Source organism: Mesoplodon bidens (assembly GCF_964165515.1).
Source record: "Mesoplodon bidens genome assembly, chromosome: 20".
NCBI classification, from domain to species: Eukaryota; Metazoa; Chordata; class Mammalia; order Artiodactyla; family Ziphiidae; genus Mesoplodon; species Mesoplodon bidens.
Window position 1 is genome coordinate 30893861 of NC_138181.1, and position 16711 is coordinate 30910571.

Sequence of the window (16711 nt, forward strand, 5' to 3'; positions counted from 1 at the left end):
AGATGTTGCTTAAAAAGTCATGTGAGGGCTTCCCTGGTGGCGCAGTGGTTGAGAGTCCGCCTGCCGATGCAGGGGACACGGGTTCGTGCCACGGTCCGGGAAGATCCCACATGCCGCGGAGCGGCTGGGCCCGTGAGCCATGGCCGCTGAGCCTGCGCGTCCGGAGCCTGTGCTCCGCAGCGGGAGAGGCCACAGCAGTGAGAGGCCCGCGTACCGCAAAAAAAAAAGTCATGTGATTCTGTGTTCAGAGCAGATGGAGAGTCTCGCTAGAGAAATGAAAATCATATACATAGAATCACGTGGAAATTCTAGAAAGAAAAAAAATGCAGTAACCGAAAAGGAGAACTCTTAAGGCCGATTACATGTAGCAAAGGAGAATGTATAGGGTCGCAGACGCGCGGAGAAAGAGCTCGGGGAACCGAGCAGCGCGTGAGGGCCACCGCGCGGGGGCGGGCCACCGCGCGGGGGCGGGGTCGGGCCGCGCTCAGCGCCTGTGCGGGCGCTTCCGGCCGGGGGCGTGAGGAGGGCCGGCGCCCCAGGAGTTCGGTCACAGACGCGAGCTGCGCAGAAATACTCGAAGGTCCTGGGTTTGCCAGGGGCTGGCGGAGAGAGGCGTGGGCGTGAGTGTTTCACTGGGGCAGAGCGTCAGTTCCGGAAGGTGGAGAGTCATAGGGGTGGTTGGCACAGGGGAGGGGTCACGTCACGGGAGAAGGTGCGGAGACGGGGGCCCGGCCGGCGGCGGGGACCTCTGAGACCCCGGCACAGGGAGCGAAGTGCAGGCGTGACCTGTGAGCGCCAAAGCTCTCCCTAAAGGGCCAGGGGAAAAAAAATCTCAAGAAAAGCCAAACAGCTTCTCGGGGCCCCGAGCCGGGCCCACAGGAAGCACCGAGTGACACTGGGTGAGCCCTGGTGACTTAGGGGCGAAATGCATCGTCCTTCTTCCCCAGGATGATGAAATGTTTTCCCCAAGTCGACCCAGCGCTGTGGTGGATAGAGGAGGTGGAGACACTCCCTAAGTCTAACCCTCGTGGCCGAGATGCAGCCCCGGGACACGCGGCTGCTCAGTCAGCGCGGCTGGAAACTCCTTTCATTTCTGGACGGTGTGTTGCTGTTGGAACTCCCAGGTGACGGCCCGGACGTGAGGCTGCGCCTGCCTGCTCCGGCTTCCTTGTGGGTTGTTTTGATGCTTGAAGGGGTTTAAATCTTAAGTCTCTGATAGTTTGTAAGATCATCGCACGGCACTCCCTCCAACCTAATACTTTCTGCAAAACAAAACCAAAGTCCTGACTCCGTAGTTCCAAACATTTTTCGAGGGTGACGGCGACCTCGGCTGTGGCCTCAGCTATCGTGCTCTGGGGTGACCCTGTGGCCGGATTACCGGCCACAGCTCTCTGTGCCCCCAGCTCTCAGTGTTCGGTGCCTACAGGGTACCTGGGGATCCACACGCTGGAAGTGAAGCTTGACCAAAACACAGGGACATTCCTGACATTCCACACGTGGGGAGGGGGCTCCCCACCCCCTTGAGCTGCCCACTGTCCTGAGTCACCAGTCCAGTCGCCAGGGATAACTGCTGAGAAGGCACTGTTCTCAGGAAAGCCCCATTCCTGCACTTTCTCTTGTTTCTGCTCATGCCCACCCAGATCTTTTCCTCTTGTTCTTCCTCAAACCCCAAAGGAAGAGAACTGACCACCTAGAGGGGTGGGATAGGGAGGGTGGGAGGGAGGCTTAAGAGGGAGGGGATATGGGGACATATGTGTACATATACCTGATTCACTTTGTTATACAGCAGAAACTAACACAACAGTGTAAAGCAACTATACTCCAACTGAGATGTTAAAAAAAAAAAAGAAAGAAAAAGAAGGATATCGAGGCCAATAGGGAGGAAAAGAGGACAGGACAGGGATCCCTAACGTCCCCCCAGACATGAGAGGCTGTAAGACCACAAACCAGAATCTCCCCTCCCCTCCCAGGACTGACTGCAAAGTGCTTCCTGCTTGAACCAGCCAGCATTACCGGCCACCCTCCCCTGCCCCCAGCTGTGAGGGCCTGGGGCCCAGCAGCAGGGCAGCTCCCCCCCCCCCCGCCCCCAGCTTATGACTGTGAGTCATGTCTCTGCTGACTCCACGGAACCAGAACGCCCTCTTGGCTGGCTGCCTCGCGGCCCAGCTGGGTGAACCAGGCCCTGATACTCACAACAACCCCAGGCAACGCGTTCATTCATGAATTATTTTCATATAAAATGAAATTCCAAGGATATTTGGAATTGACTTAAATTTCTATGAATTCTATATAGTCCAAGGATATGGTGCAGTAGTTAAATGTTCTGAAGGTGAAACCATGAAATTGAAACACAGTCTTGATGCTTCTGAAGTTTGCCAAATGCATGCAGCCACGAAAATTCAGTGGTAAAGCTAGTCTCCTGGGTAGGAAAGCTTTGTTCTCAGCATCATCTAGTGATGAGGCGATGAAATGAGGCCTTAAGAGACGGGATGTGGATTAGGTGGGATCCCTGGGCTTCTGTGAAGGATCCCGTTACAGGTTGAATTGCCCCCCCTACCCCCCAGAATAGATATGTTGGGTCCTAACCCCTGGCACCTCAGAATGTGACCTTATTTAGAAATAGGGTCTTTATAGAGGTAATCAAGTTACAATGAAGTCATTAGGGTGGGTCCTAGTGCAATAGGACACGTGTCCTTATGAAAAGGACACAGCACGTGAGGGTTGGCAGTGTGCAGCCACCAGCCAGGAGGGAGGCCTGGAGCAGACCCTCCCCTGCGTCTCCCAAGAGAGCTCGGCCCCCAGAGCTCTGAGAAGATAAATCCCTGTTGCTCTAAGCCACCCGGTTGTAGCACTTGGTTACAGCAGCCCCAGGACACCTACAGGACCCTAAAGCAAGAGGGACTGTGTCCTGGGTGCAGGCGGGCGAGCCTGAGCCTGCCTCCCGGCTGGACACTTCTCAGCAGTGTGAACACACAATCTCTCTGCACTGATTTCCTTATTGTATGCAGATATTATACATACACATTCTAAATAGAATGACAGGTACAGACAGAGATGAGGTCATGGGTGCACTCTGGCTGCACCCATGTCTTAGCTCCGGCTGCTGTAACTACCCCAGAGGCTGGGGGCTTAAACGGCAGACGTTTACTGCTCACATTCTGGAAGCTGGACATCCAGATCCCCTGTCTGGTGAGGACAGACAGACTCCCTTCCAGGTTCATCAACGGCATCGTCTCCCTGTGTCCTCAGGTGGCAGGGAGGGGACAGGGGTGGGGAGAGAGAGCTCCCTGTGTCCTCAGGTGGCACGGAGGGGACGGGTGGGGAGAGAGAGCACTTATCGGCACTAATCCCATCATGGGGGCTCCACCCTCGTGACCTCATCAGCTCCCAAAGGCCCCCTCCCAACACCACCACCTGGTCCACATATGAACTTTGGGGACACACACACTCAATCTATAGCAGGCCGTATGGGATAAATGGGTAGAGGTGCCTCTTTTTCTCCTTGACCAGGAGCTCTTGGCAGGCAGTGAGTGATGCGGAATCATCACTTCACGTTTCCACCCCAGCAACGGCCTAACCAGCATGTAGTGGACCCTGCATGAGGGTCTGAGCCACTGGGCTCAACCGTAACCCTCACACGGAACCCCTGCGACAACCCGGAGCACCCTGCATGGGGCCCGGGGTGCAGCGCCTGCAGGGACGCCCCACACGGTGGTAGTTGCCTGGCCCCAAGGTGCTTTATGTGCGGAGTTTACAATTTAATGTTTAAATTCTTCCGTGTCTCACATGACTGAGCTCAGAGTGATTTAGCCTAAAACAGGAGTCTCTCCACGGATCCAGGCAGCCCCCGCCCTCCCCCACCGGACAGGTCCCCAGTGGCGCCCAGATTCATCACATTGCCCCCCCCCAGCTGCACCCCAGTTCCAGGCCAGCCTTGGGTGCCCCACAGTCTTCTCCTGCTTCCTGCTTGTTGATAATTGAATGTCTGTTACCAGAATGGTCATTAAGAAGCTAAATTGAAGCCTGGATTTGAGATGGATGGTGTCAGCGTCTGGGTAGCACCCTGTCCCAGATTCACAGAGGAGCCTTTGCATCATTGGCTCATGGGTTTACTTCACAGAAAGAACTTTCAAGGCAGCTTGACTTGAATTTACAATTCATATGTCAACAGGAGACAGGAGGACAGAAGCTCCGCAGACCTTATCTGTTCCTCTTTTTCTTTTTTTTTTTTAACATCTTTACTGAAGTATAATTGCTTTACAATGGTGTGTTAGTTTCTGCTGTATAACAAAGTGAATCAGCTATATGTATACATACATCCCCATATCCCCTTCCTCTTGCGTCTCCCTCCCACCCTCCCTATCCCACCTCTCTAGGTGGTCACAAAGCACCAAGCTGATCTCCCTGTGCTATGCGGCTGCTTCCCACTAGCTATCTATTTTACATTTGGTAGTGTATATATGTCCATGCCACTCTCTCACTTCGTCCCAGCTTACCCTTCCCCCTCCCCGTGTCCTCAAGTCCATTCTCTACATCTGTGTCTTTATTCCTGTCCTGCCCCTAGGTTCGTCAAAACCATTTTTTTTTTTTTAGATTCCATATATATGTGTTAGCATACGGTATTTGTTTTTCTCTTTCTGACTTACTTCACTCTGTATGACAGACTTTAGGTCCATCCACCTCCCTACAAATAACTCAATTTCATTTCTTTTTATGGCTGAGTAATATTCCATTGTATATATGTGCCACGTCTTTATCCATTCCTCTGTCAATGGGCACTTAGGTTGCTTCCATGTCCTCGCTATTGTAAATAGTGCTGCAATGAACATTGGGGTACATGTATCTTTTTGAATTATGGCTTTCTCAGGTTATATGCCGAGTAGTAGGATTGCTGGGTGATATGGTTATTCTATTTTTAGTTTTTTAAGGAACCTCCATACTGTTCTCTATAGTGGCTGTATCAATTTACATTCCCACCAACAGTGCCATAGGGTTCCCTTTTCTCCACACCCTCTCCAGCATTTGTTGTTTGTAGATTTTCTGATGATGCCCATTCTAACTGGTGTGTGGTGATACCTCATTGTAGTTTTGATTTGCATTTCTCTGATAATTAGTGATGTTGAGCAGCTTTTTATGTGCTTCTTGGCCATCTGTATGTCTTCTTTGGAGAAATGTCTGTAGGTCTTCTGCCGATTTTTGGATTGGGTTGTCTGTTTTTTTTAATATTGAGCTGTATGAGCTGTTTGTATATTTTGGAGATTAATCCTTTGTCAGTTGCTTCATTTGCAAATATTTTCTCCCATTCTGAGGGTTGTCTTTTCATCTTGTTTGTAGTTTCCTTTGCTTTGCAAAAGCTTTGAAGTTTCATTAGGTCCCATTTGTTTATTTTTGTTCTTATTTCCATTCCTCTAGGAGGTGGGTCAGAAAGGATCTTGCTGTGATTTATATCAAAGTGTGTTCTGCCTATGTTTTCCTCTAAGAGTTTTACAGTGTCTGACCCTACATTTAGGTCTTTAATCCATTTTGGTTTATTTTTGTGTATGGTGTTAGGAAGTGTTCTGATTTCATTCTTTTACATGTAGCTGTCCAGTCTTCCCAGCACCACTTTTTTTTTTTTTTTACAACTTTATTGGAGTATAATTGCTTCACAATGGTGTATTAGTTTCCGCTTTATAACAAAGTGAATCAGTTATATACATATACATCTGTTCCCATATCCCTTTTTTCTTGTGTCTCCCTCCCTCCCTCCCACCCTCCTTATCCCACCCCTCCAGTCGGTCACAAAGCACCGAGCTGATCTCCCTGTGCTATGCGGCTCCAGCACCACTTATTTTTATTTTTATTTTTTTAAAGAGGGAGATTTTCTTTTTTCTTTCTTTTTTTTTAAAGCTGTGAATTTTTTTAAAATTTTTATTTATTTATTTATAGCTGTGTTGGGTCTTCGTTTCTGTGCGAGGGCTTTCTCTAGTTGCGGCAAGTGGGGGCCACTCCTCATCGTGGTGCGCGGGCCTCTCACTATCGCGGCCTCTCTTGTTGCGGAGCACATGCTCCAGATGCGCAGGCTCAGTAATTGTGGCTCACGGGGCTAGTTGCTCCGCGGCATGTGGGATCTTCCCAGACCAGGGCTCGAACACATGTCCCCTGCATTAGCAGGCAGATTCTCAACCACTGCACCACCAGGGAAGCCCTCCAGCACCACTTATTGAAGAGGTTTTATAGTGTCTGGCCTTACATTTAGGTCTTTAATCCATTTTGAGTTTATTTTTGTGTATGGTGTTAGGAAGTGTTCTAATTTCATTCTTTTACATGTAGCTGTCCAGTTTTCCCAGCACCACTTATTGAAGAGGCTGTCTTTTCTTGCCTCCTTTGTTAAAGATAAGGTGACCATATGTGCATGGGTTTATCTCTGGGCTTTCTATCCTGTTCCATTGATATGTATTTCTCTTTTTGTGCCAGTACCATACTGTCTTGATTACTGTAGCTTTATAGTATAGTCTGAAATCAGGGCGCCTGATTCCTCCAGCTCCATTTTTCTTTCTCAAGATTGCTTTGGCTATTCGGGGTCATTTGTGTTTCCATACAAATTGTGAAACTTTGTGTTCTAGTTCTGTGAAAAATGCCATTGGTAGTTTGATAAGGATTGCACTGAATCTTTAGATTGCTTTGGGTAGTAGAGTCATTTTCACAATGTTGATTCTTCCAATCCAAGAGCATGATATATCTCTCCATCTGTTTGTATCGTCTTTAATTTCTTTCATCAGTGTCTTATAGTTTTCTGCATACAGGTCTTTTCTCTCCTTAGATAGGTTTATTCCTAGGTATTTTATGCTTTTTGTTGCAGTGGTAAATGGGAGTGTTTCCTTAATTTCTCTTTCAGATTTTTCATCATTAGTGTATAGGAATGCAAGAGATTTCTGTGCATTAATTTTGTATCCTGCTACTTTACCAGTTTCATTGATTAGCTCTCATAGTTTTCTGGTAACATCTTTAGGGTTCTCTATGTATAGTATCATGTTATCTGCAAACAGTGACAGTTTTACTTCTTCTTTTCCCATTTGAATTCATTTCATTTCTTTTTCTTCTCTGATTGCTGTGGCTAAAACTTCCAAAACTATGTTGAATAATAGTGGTGAGAGTGGGCAATCTTGTCTTGTTCCTGATCTTAGAGGAAATGGTTTCAATTTTCCACCAGTGAGAGCAGTGTTGGCTGTGGGTTTGTCATATATGGTCTTTGTTATGTTGAGGTAGGTTCCCTCTATGCCTACTTTCTGGAGAGTTTTTATCATAAATGGGTGCTGAATTTTGTTGAAATCTTTTTCTGCATCTATTGAGATGATCATATGGTTTTTATTCTTCAATTTGTTAATATGGTGTATCACATTGATTGATTTGCATATATTGAAGAATCTTTGCATTCCTGGGATAAACTGCACTTGATCATGGTATATGATCCTTATAATGTGCTGTTGGATTCTGTTTGCTAGTATTTTGTTGAGGAGTTTTGCATCTATGTTCATCAGTGATATTGGCCTGTAGTTTTCTTTTTTTGTGACATCTTTGTCTGGTTTTGGTATCAGGGTGATGGTGGCCTCATAGAATGAGTTTGGGAGTGTTCCTCCCTCTGCTATATTTTGAAAGAGTTTGAGAAGGATAGGTGTTAGCTCTTCTCTAAATGTTTGATAGAATTCGCCTGTGAATCCATCTGGTCCTGGACTTTTGTTTGTTGGAAGATTTTTAAACACAGTTTCAATTTCAGTGCTTGTGATTGGTCTGTTCATATTTTCTATTTCTTTCTGGTTCAGTCTGGGAAAGTTGTGCTTTTCTAAGAATTTGTCCATTTCTTCCAGGTTGTCCATTTTATTGGCGTAGAGTTGCTTGTAGTAATCTCTCATGATCTTTTGTATTTCTGCAGTGTCAGTTGTTACTTCTGCTTTTTCATTTCTAATTCTGTTGATTTGAGTCTTCTCCCTTTTTTTCTTGATGAGTCTGGCTAATGGTTTATCAATTTTGTTTATCTTCTCAAAGAACCAGATTTTAGTTTTATTGATCTTTGCTATTGTTTCCTTCATTTCCTTCATTTCTTTTTCATTTATTTCTGATCTGATCTTTATGATTTCTTTCCTTCTGCTAACTTTGGTTTTTTTTGTTTTTCTTTCTCTAATTGCTTTAGATGTAAGTTTAGCTTGTTTATTTTAGATTTTTCTTGCTTCCTGAGGTGGGATTGTATTGCTCTATACTTTGCTCTTAGAATTGCTTTTGCTGCGTCCCATAGGTTTTGGGTCCTCATGTTTTCATTGTCATTTTTCTCTAGGTATTTTTTTATTTCTTCAGTGATGTCTTGGTTATATAGTAGCATAATGTTTAGCCTCCATGTGTTTGTATTTTTTATAGTTTTTTTCCCTGTAATTGATATCTAGTCTCAGCATTCTGGTTGGAAAAGATACTTGATATGATTTCAATTTTCTTAAATTTACCAAGGCTTTATCTGTGACCAAGATATGGACCATTCATGGAGAATGTTCCATGAGCACTTGAAAAGAAAGTGTATTCTGTTGTTTTTGGATGGAATGTCCTAAAAATATCAATTAAGTCCATCTTCTCTAATGTGTCATATAAAGCTTCTGTTTCCTTATCTATTTTCATTTTGATGATCTGTCCATTGGTGAAAGTGGTGTGTTAAAGTCCCCTACTATGATTGCATTACTGTTGATTTCCCCTTTTATGGCTGTTAGCATTTGCTTTATGTATTGAGGTGCTCCTATGTTGGGTGCATAAATATTTACAATTGTTATATCTTCTTCTTGGATTGATCCCTTGATCACTATGTAGTGTCCCTCTTTGTCTCTTGTAATAGTCTTTATTTTAAAGTCTACTTTGTCTGATATGAGAATTGCTCTTCCAGCTTTCTTTTGATTTCCATCTGCATGGAATGTCTTTTTCCATCCCTTCACTTTCAGTCTATATGTGTCCTTAGGTCTGAAGAGGGTCTCTCATAGACAGCACATATATAGGTCTTATTTTTTGTATCCACTTAGCCAATCTGTGTCTTTTGGTTGGAACGTTTAATCCATTTACATTTAAGGTAGTTATTGACATGTATATTCCTATTACCATTTTCTTAATTGTTCTGGGTTTGTTTTGGTAGGTCTTTTCCTTCTCTTGTGTTTCTTGCCTAGAGAAGTTCCTTTAGCATTTGTTGTAAAGCTTGTTTGGTGGTGCTGAATTCTCTTAACTTTTGCTTGTCTTGTGTGGTTTACATGTGGTCTGCTCAGCCTGGGAGGGGCAGTCCTCCCTGGTCAGACAGGCCCCAAGATATCAAAGCATTGTAAATACAGACAATAAAAAACATCCTTAATACACAAACACAACGCTTTAAACCAAGATTGACTTTCTCAATTGAAAATACATTCTGTATTATAGCAGTATCTCTTCTTCTTTTGGAAATGATCAGGGTTAACTGAAATGGCTGTGGTTACTTGTTCACTTTAATTAATATTCTTAGAGCACATGCTGAAAAAAAATTTATGAAACAAACTTTATAATCTAAAGCATTATCTACATGGGTATTATTGTTTTCTACAATATAGTAACCACCCTGAGCTTAGGCCCTGTCTCTTCTCTTGGTATTTGTAAACCCTAGCACAAACCATTCTGTTATTTTCTTAAGTAAATTGTGTACTAGCAAGAAGTTCACTCCCAGGTACCTGGAGGTTGAAAGCACATTGATTTTCGGGGTTAATATTTATTGGTAGAAAAGAGCAAAAGACCAGTCGGCAGTGTGCAGAAGTAAAGCCACCCTGTCTGCACTTTTGTTGGAAAATGTGACTCTTAGGTCAGCGCGTGTCAATGTCACCCCAACATGGTGAGTTTTACCTGGTGAAGGCGAGACCATCTCCTGTCGGACCCACTGAAGGCTTCGTCCTAAGTCTTGCTGCCTCTCTTTACCTTCAAACGACTTACACTAAACAGGTTTGCCAACTGGGCTCCGGTTTGGATGTGGTGCCAGGCCACCCTGCCCCATACCAGGTGTGACCACGGCCCAGGTGTCACGTGTGGGCGTCCTGTGGTCCTCGTGCTGGGTGACTCTTGTGCAGAGTGACTCAGACCTTGTTTGTAACATGCCTCACGCCTACCAAGTAATTATTAAGACCAGAGTAGCTCTGCCCTGGTCTTACTGAGCAGAGGGCGTCATGAGAAGAAGTGATTGTCTAGTTATCGGTGGCCCTCAGTCCATGGTGAGCTGGAGAGCCTTGGGATCTGGCTCCTTCACGACGACTTTAGTTCAATGACTTTGACAAGAGAGAAAGACCTCAGAATCGGGAGTGTGTTTCCTAATTGCTGTTGTTGATGGTTTCTGGTCAGCTGATCCGAAGTCTCACATCCTTGTCTCTGCATCAGACAGGGCAGTTCCCAGGGAGGAAAACTGAAAACTAGGTTTTCGTCGTTTGGCGATTTCGCAAATGTCCCATCTCAGCGTTTGGCTTTTTGGATCTGCCTTACAACATTCTACCTGACATTTTGGAAACACTAAATTCCATTTTCCTTTATATGCCTATATATTTGATCTGTGTATCACATTGTGCTGTGTTTGGAGGGTGGGGGAAGGCAGGGCGAATTTTGAGCCTGTACATTTGTTTCTAAGATAGTAACCGAGGTGAAAGATCAAGGGTGTTAATCTCTCTGTGGATATGAATTAAGCCTTTCTCAAAGTTGCACTTGACCCTCCAGGTCACCTGAATACCATCTGGTACCAACCCAAGAGATGGAACTGGACCGACTAGTTTGGGGGCCTCTCTGCAGGGTTTCAGTTTGTAACTGGGGCACTTTCTCCCCTGGCACCCCCACGGCTGACATTTCTCTGTTGAGAGCTCCGCCCAGTGCATCATCGTAGGGCGTGTAGCATCATCTCAGGCCCCAACCCACTAGATAGATGCCTGTGGCACCTCCGCCCCACCCCCACCTGCTGTGAAAACCAAAAATGTCCAGACTTGGCCCTGAGGGAGGTGGTCGACCCCACAAGCACAGCCTGGCTCTGTAGCCCTTGAACCAATATAATCTTATCCAGGCGTTTTTAAAAACTGGTTGTTCCGGTGTTTGGCCAACTGAGATTTACGGATTCTTTGTGTGCCAAGATAATTACAGCCATTAGCTTCAAGGTCATCATTTGCAACAGGGAGAACCCGGCCCTGACTTACGTGACACTCAAGGAGCAGAAGCCTTGATGCTGGAAGAGATTTTGGACCAATCTCATCTTTTCGGGTTTGTGGCTCAGAGAGGTTAATCCACCCTTCCAGGGTTACAAGCCAGTAGGAGTAAAATCTGGAAGAGTCGAGCCCCCAGTCTGAGCCTTTAGCACATTTTGAGACTCTTGGATCCAAGCCATAGGCACCATGTTTTGTGGTTCAAAATATGTTTTTCAGAAAAAGAAATGGACGTAATGAATACTCATAGGAGCAGGAATAATTCTAAGAAGACACGTTTTTCTATGAAAAATGTTTTTTCTTTCCAGGAAGCTTTCATTTTGCCACAGTTGTGGAGGAAAGTGTTTTCATGGCACTAGTTAAAGCACAGTGTGGCAGCTCTAATTCAGGGCACCACGGGAGACTGGTGTAGGGACCAGCACCACGGGCGGGGGAAGGGGGAAGGGGGAGTGGCTCAGCTCCGAATACAACAGGGACAAGTGGGGATCACAGCCAAGGAGCAGGGTGTGTGTATGGAGTGGTGGTGGACTGGACATGACTAGGAGCAAACATCAAGGCCAGGGGCATCCTGAACAGGATGGACTCAGCAGGATTCTTGCTGAAGGCAAGCTCAGGTGATCACACAGCGAGGTGGGGCAGGAGGAATTTGATCAGATATCCAGGGTTGGGGGCGGGTTGCTAAAGTTGAACTAACCATGCAGGGACAGACCCAGTGTCACGCCTTGAGGATGGAGAGAAGCCCAGCGCTGGGTCAGGGAGAGAGACCCCGCTCACTGGTATGCAGAAATCCAGAGGCCTGTGCTTGTTTAGGACCCATCGTCCGCAGATGGCGAGCCTGGGTTCCAGGGCTTTAAACTGCCCTTTGGAAGCAGGGTGTGGGGACATCTGTGCTCCAGAGCCAGCCATGCTCTCTTCTGAGTAACTCTCAGGTTTAAAACTGGGGAGACCCCTCCCTCCCTCACCAGCTTATTTCTTAGAAAGAAATGGGCACAGAGGAGAAATCGCACCACCCATCTGCTAATGTCTTTTGAAAGCCTGTTTTTTCTTAATTAAACAAACAATGAGCATGTATTACTTATACGATCAGAAAAAAAGAGATGCCGTCCTGGCCGCCTCCTGGTGAGTTATTAGTCCTTCTCCCAGTCCTCACAGCGTAAAACCCAAAAACTCAGCCTCATCCTGAGCTGCTGTAGGAAGCAGGACAAGTCACAACCTCACCGACGTGAACCTCAGTTTCCTCACCTAAGACACATGGGTAAGAGCGTCCAAGAGCGTGCCGTGCAGCTGAGGTGGGAATGGACCATTTACAGAAAGGGCTTAGCTTGATGTCACACACACAGTGACCTTGCTGTGGGCAGGGAGAGGGATGGAGCCGGGAGGAGATGGACCTCAGGAGGCCAGCGACCAGGCTGGAAACATGGGTGCCTCACTGGGGATGACAGGTTGTGAGCAGGAATCAGGGTACATTTCATTCAAAGTCTTCTCAGTTCTGCTGGGTTATGTATCACCAGTTATACCTGTAAATTTTGAAAAAAAAAATGATTGTTTTTATCAGGATGCTTTAAAGATAGCAGAGCAGAAAGACACAGTCCTTGAGCAAGCTGAGAAATTTACCGCCTGCGTGACCAAGCAGGTCATCACCTGACCCGCCTGAGTCCCAGTGCCTCCTTTGAAAGGCAGGCCTGGGCACCACAGAGGAACCGAGAATGGAGGCAGGGACCGTGGAGGTGGTGGCACCGCGAGCATTTACGTCTATTTTCACAGGACACTAAGGACTCGGGGTTTAGCCTCAGCCTAGACGAGAATCAGAAAAGCAGCCTAATTTGAGCGTGAATGTAAACCTCCGCAATGTGCTGAATTTTCAAGGGGCGTTGATCATTTAAACACCTTATTTCGCCCTCAGAGAAGTCCTGAGAGGTAGCTGAAGCAGTGGTTCTCTGCACCACCTTACAGGGAAGGGGACAGCACAAAACAAGCGCGAGCCTCAAGGCTGTCATGCTTTTAATTCAACTCTGTAAAACGACTGCGCGTCTCTCATACAGGAAGCTGGGGGGGAGGTGCGGGGAGGGGAGCGGGACAAAGACGACCCGCGGTGCGATTTCACTTGTTCTTTCTGCAGACGCGCACTGGGCACCAGGGACGTGCCGGCCCGTTCCAGGGCTGGGGATAAAAGACTGACAAGACCACGTTCCCCTCTCATGCGAATGGCATTTTAGTCAGAGGACACAGAAAATCAACAAATAACTAAGACAAACCCATGAAAGTATAGAAGGCCCCGTGGTGAAAAGTACCCTAAAGTAAGAAAGGCTGCGGGGTGAGAGCATGGGGACACGTGAGCTTCGGGGCGCCCCCGGCCAGGCGGGCCTCCACCTTCACACCCGAGGCCGGGCTCCAGGTTAAGCAGGTTCTCTCAACCTCTCCCAGCTGGCGGGTCTGGAGCCCAGGGCTGTCCGACTCCAAGCCGGGGAGGCTGAGCCAGGTCTGGGCCCCTCGGCTGCATCTTCTGCGGGCCTCGCGGGTGGGGAGGGCGCCGGCTGGCGGTTCACACGCCCATCCCACACCCCGCGGGACGCACTCCGCCGACCACAGGCGCCGCCTGCTGAGCAATGCCAGCTGCTGCCCCGTCACAACCAGCGCCCCTCGGGCAACATGCCCAGCCGGCGCCGTGACAGCCCCGGGGCCCAGATGCGGTTCCGAGCACGGGGCCGGCCTGGGCGGAACAGGGTGGAGGGGAGCCGGGTCCCCTGCCCACGGCCGCAGGGAGTGGGGAAGAGAAACTGCACTTGACCCTGCTTCCCGGGCGCCGTGGCCTCAGGCTGGCCTCTGCGCGTGGACCCGGCGGGGCCGCAGGGCTGAGTCACGGCCGGGCTGCGCGGCCCATTGGGCCTTCCGCGGGGCTGGGCTTCGGGATCACATGGGGGCTCTGCCGGGTCCTGCCGGGTCCTGTCCGCGGGCCGGGGCGGTGGGCACAGAGGAGTTGCCGGGCCGCGTCCCCCAGGGGACCCCAGAACCCCAGCGCGTGTGCAGGCTAGGGCGACCCCTGCCTTGCTCATCACTGTTCGGGAGGAATCGCCCTGGGCCGTGAGGGGTGCGTTCGGGGCTGGCTCACTGTAGAGGCGGGAGAGGCGGGGCGGAGAGCGCATTGGGTCCGCCTCCGCCCCGCCCCCTGGCGGCCTTGGTAACCTCCCACGACACGTCCGCGCCCCCGCGTCCGAGCTGGTGGTACGGCCCGGGAACCCCCCGGCCCAGGCTTTGGTAGCGCCCGACCGGCGCTAGGCCCCGCCCCCGGGCGCGCATGCGCGGCTACGCGCGCGCCGATAGTGACACATCCGTGCGCAGGTTGGCGCCGGGCGGGGGCGGGGTCTCCGCGGCCAGTCGGCGTCTTCTCCGGGAGTTGAGAGCCCCAAGTCCTGGCGCGGAGGAGCCCCGCGTTCCCCGCGTGCGGCCCGCGGTGTTTGGCGGCCCTGCCTGGACTGTGGGCAGTGGGGCGGGGTCCGGCTCTCCGTCCTCAGGTGTGCAGGGCAGAGGCTCAGGTCGCCCCATCTGCAGGTGGGTCGGGCGGGGGTCCGGTCGCTCCGTCTGCAGGCGGGGCGGGCAGAGATCCGGCAGCTCCGCCCTCAGGTGAGCCAGGCGTGGGCTCAGGCCGCGGTTCGGGCTGCGGTGAGAGGGGTGCAGCCGGCCGGCCCGCGGGCAGCGGGCCCGAGAGAGGACACTGGCAGACGGGCCGAGACCGTCCATGGCGTGCTCTCTGTGGGACTTGTTTATGTTTTCTGAAGTTTGTTTGTTGAGCGTGTATTTTAATTTTGGAAAAATATGTTTACAAACTGTCGGAGTATAATTCTCAAAATGTTAGAAACGTAATTCCTGAGCAAACAGGGAGCACAGGTCAGGTTAAATCGCTGAGGAAGGACCCGGCGGAGGAAAGAGCCCGCCGGAGGCTGCCGCCAGGAATGCTGGTCGGGACGGGAGCCACTGGGATTATCCTCTGGGGGGAGAGGGGCGTTACGGGGTTGACCTCACAGACTGAAGGCTGGGCCAGTCCCGGCTGAACCGAACTCCTGTCTCCCCTGGAAAGTCAGGTGACCCTCAGGGGCTTGTGAGCGGTGACCCACCGCGACATCAAAAAGCGTGCCGTTTCCCTCTTTCTGACCACATTTCCAAGTTTGGATCTGGTTAGCCCCCAGTGAACGGAAGGAGCTCACTCACAGATGCTCGGCGTCTGTGTCAGAGCTGAAAAGGTCCTGGTGGCCGGACTCCCGTCCCCGGGTCGGGGCTGCCTGGCCACTGCAGCACTGGAACCCATCCTCTTGTTAATTTCTTAAAAATGCCCGGTTCAGTTAAGTAGAACAGCTGAAACTACCTAATCTTGTAAAACGAAGAGCAAGATGAGGTTTGTAGATGGACTTTTTCCCAGGGAAAATGGAGGCCTGTGAAGCCGGGACGGGCTTTCCAGCCGCCAGGAGCCCGTTCCCCCACGGCCGCGGCTCCACCACCGCTGAGACGCAGGGGCTGCGGTGCGGGGCTCCGAGGTCCCCGGACTGGAGGAGCGGGGGTCCTGGCTCTGCGGCTGTGCGGGGACGGGGACGGCGGCCTCATGTGACACGAAGAAGCCCTAGGGCTTGGCGCGAGGTGAACGAGGTGACCCAGTGCCCCCGTGCCGGGACGGGTGAGGGGTGTGGTCAGGGTGGGTGGCTGCCCAGCCCTGGAGCTCTGCCTGCCTCTGGTCTGCGCCGCCTTCCGGAGCAGGGCCTGGCTGCGCCCTGGGGTGCCCCTAGCCACGGGGCAGCCGGGCCACCGCAGGGCTCCGGGGGGGCCGCCTGGGTTGCTGCGGACCCCCACCCAAGGCCTGGCCTCGTCCCCTCATGGCTCAAGTGGGTCACCCACCTCGCCTGTGTGTCCCCGAGACCCAGGGCGACAGGTTGGACCAGACCAGCCGGCCCAGAAGCTCTGTGGAAGCGGCTGTGTAGGAGGGTGTGTCCAAGGCGGGTCTGAGCAGCGATCCAGATGGGGGAGAGTTGATAGGGTTTGAAGGGGGGCGAGCATTGGGGTTTTATAGGGAGTTGTTTCTGTTTCTCTGATGGCGCCGAGCGTTCCCGCACCACTGCTCGGTCTCAGCTGAGTATTTCAGCGTCTGACCTTAGCCCGCCTGCATTTTCTTTCTGTAGAAAGGTTACTAGAAGACGTGAGGACCCGGAAGCCGGGCTGAGGCTTCTCCGTGGTGAATTTGAGAGGACGGTGGTTTTTCCCTGGGCCTCTGGGGCCTTGGAGCCTTCCTCTTCCTTGGGCCTTGCGTCTGCGCCCTGGCCTCCACCCTGGGCCCACGCTTCAGAAGCAGGCTTCTCCCGCGTGCTCGGAGCCTGAGGCTGGCGGGCGGCTCTTTGTGCTGTAGCCTCGCTTGTCCACTCTCAGGCCCCTCTCAGCCCTGCCCCGGCCCTCAGGACCCCACGTCTGTCTCCTTGTGCCTCTTGGTGGGAAGGGAGCGAGGAAAAGGGGCTGTTTCAGGCTTTCCC

The 16711-nt window shown here is 50.4% G+C and overlaps 1 protein-coding gene across 8 annotated transcripts in view; it reads left to right on the top strand.

Annotated features, from left to right (window-relative positions):
- Positions 1-539: 539 nt before the first annotated feature.
- CLN8 (CLN8 transmembrane ER and ERGIC protein) overlaps positions 540-16711 on the top strand; it is a gene marked incomplete at its 3' end in the record, with an annotated part of 25310 nt that continues 9138 nt past the window's right edge. The window contains exons 1-2 of one of the 8 annotated variants that reach the window (XM_081221193.1): positions 14489-14765; positions 14802-14822. Coding sequence is in view for 1 of the 8 variants with exons in the window: in XM_081221191.1 (XP_081077317.1) it covers positions 15600-15839 (240 nt within the window). The other 7 variants (XM_081221194.1, XM_081221196.1, XM_081221192.1 and 4 more) reach the window with 7 other exon arrangements.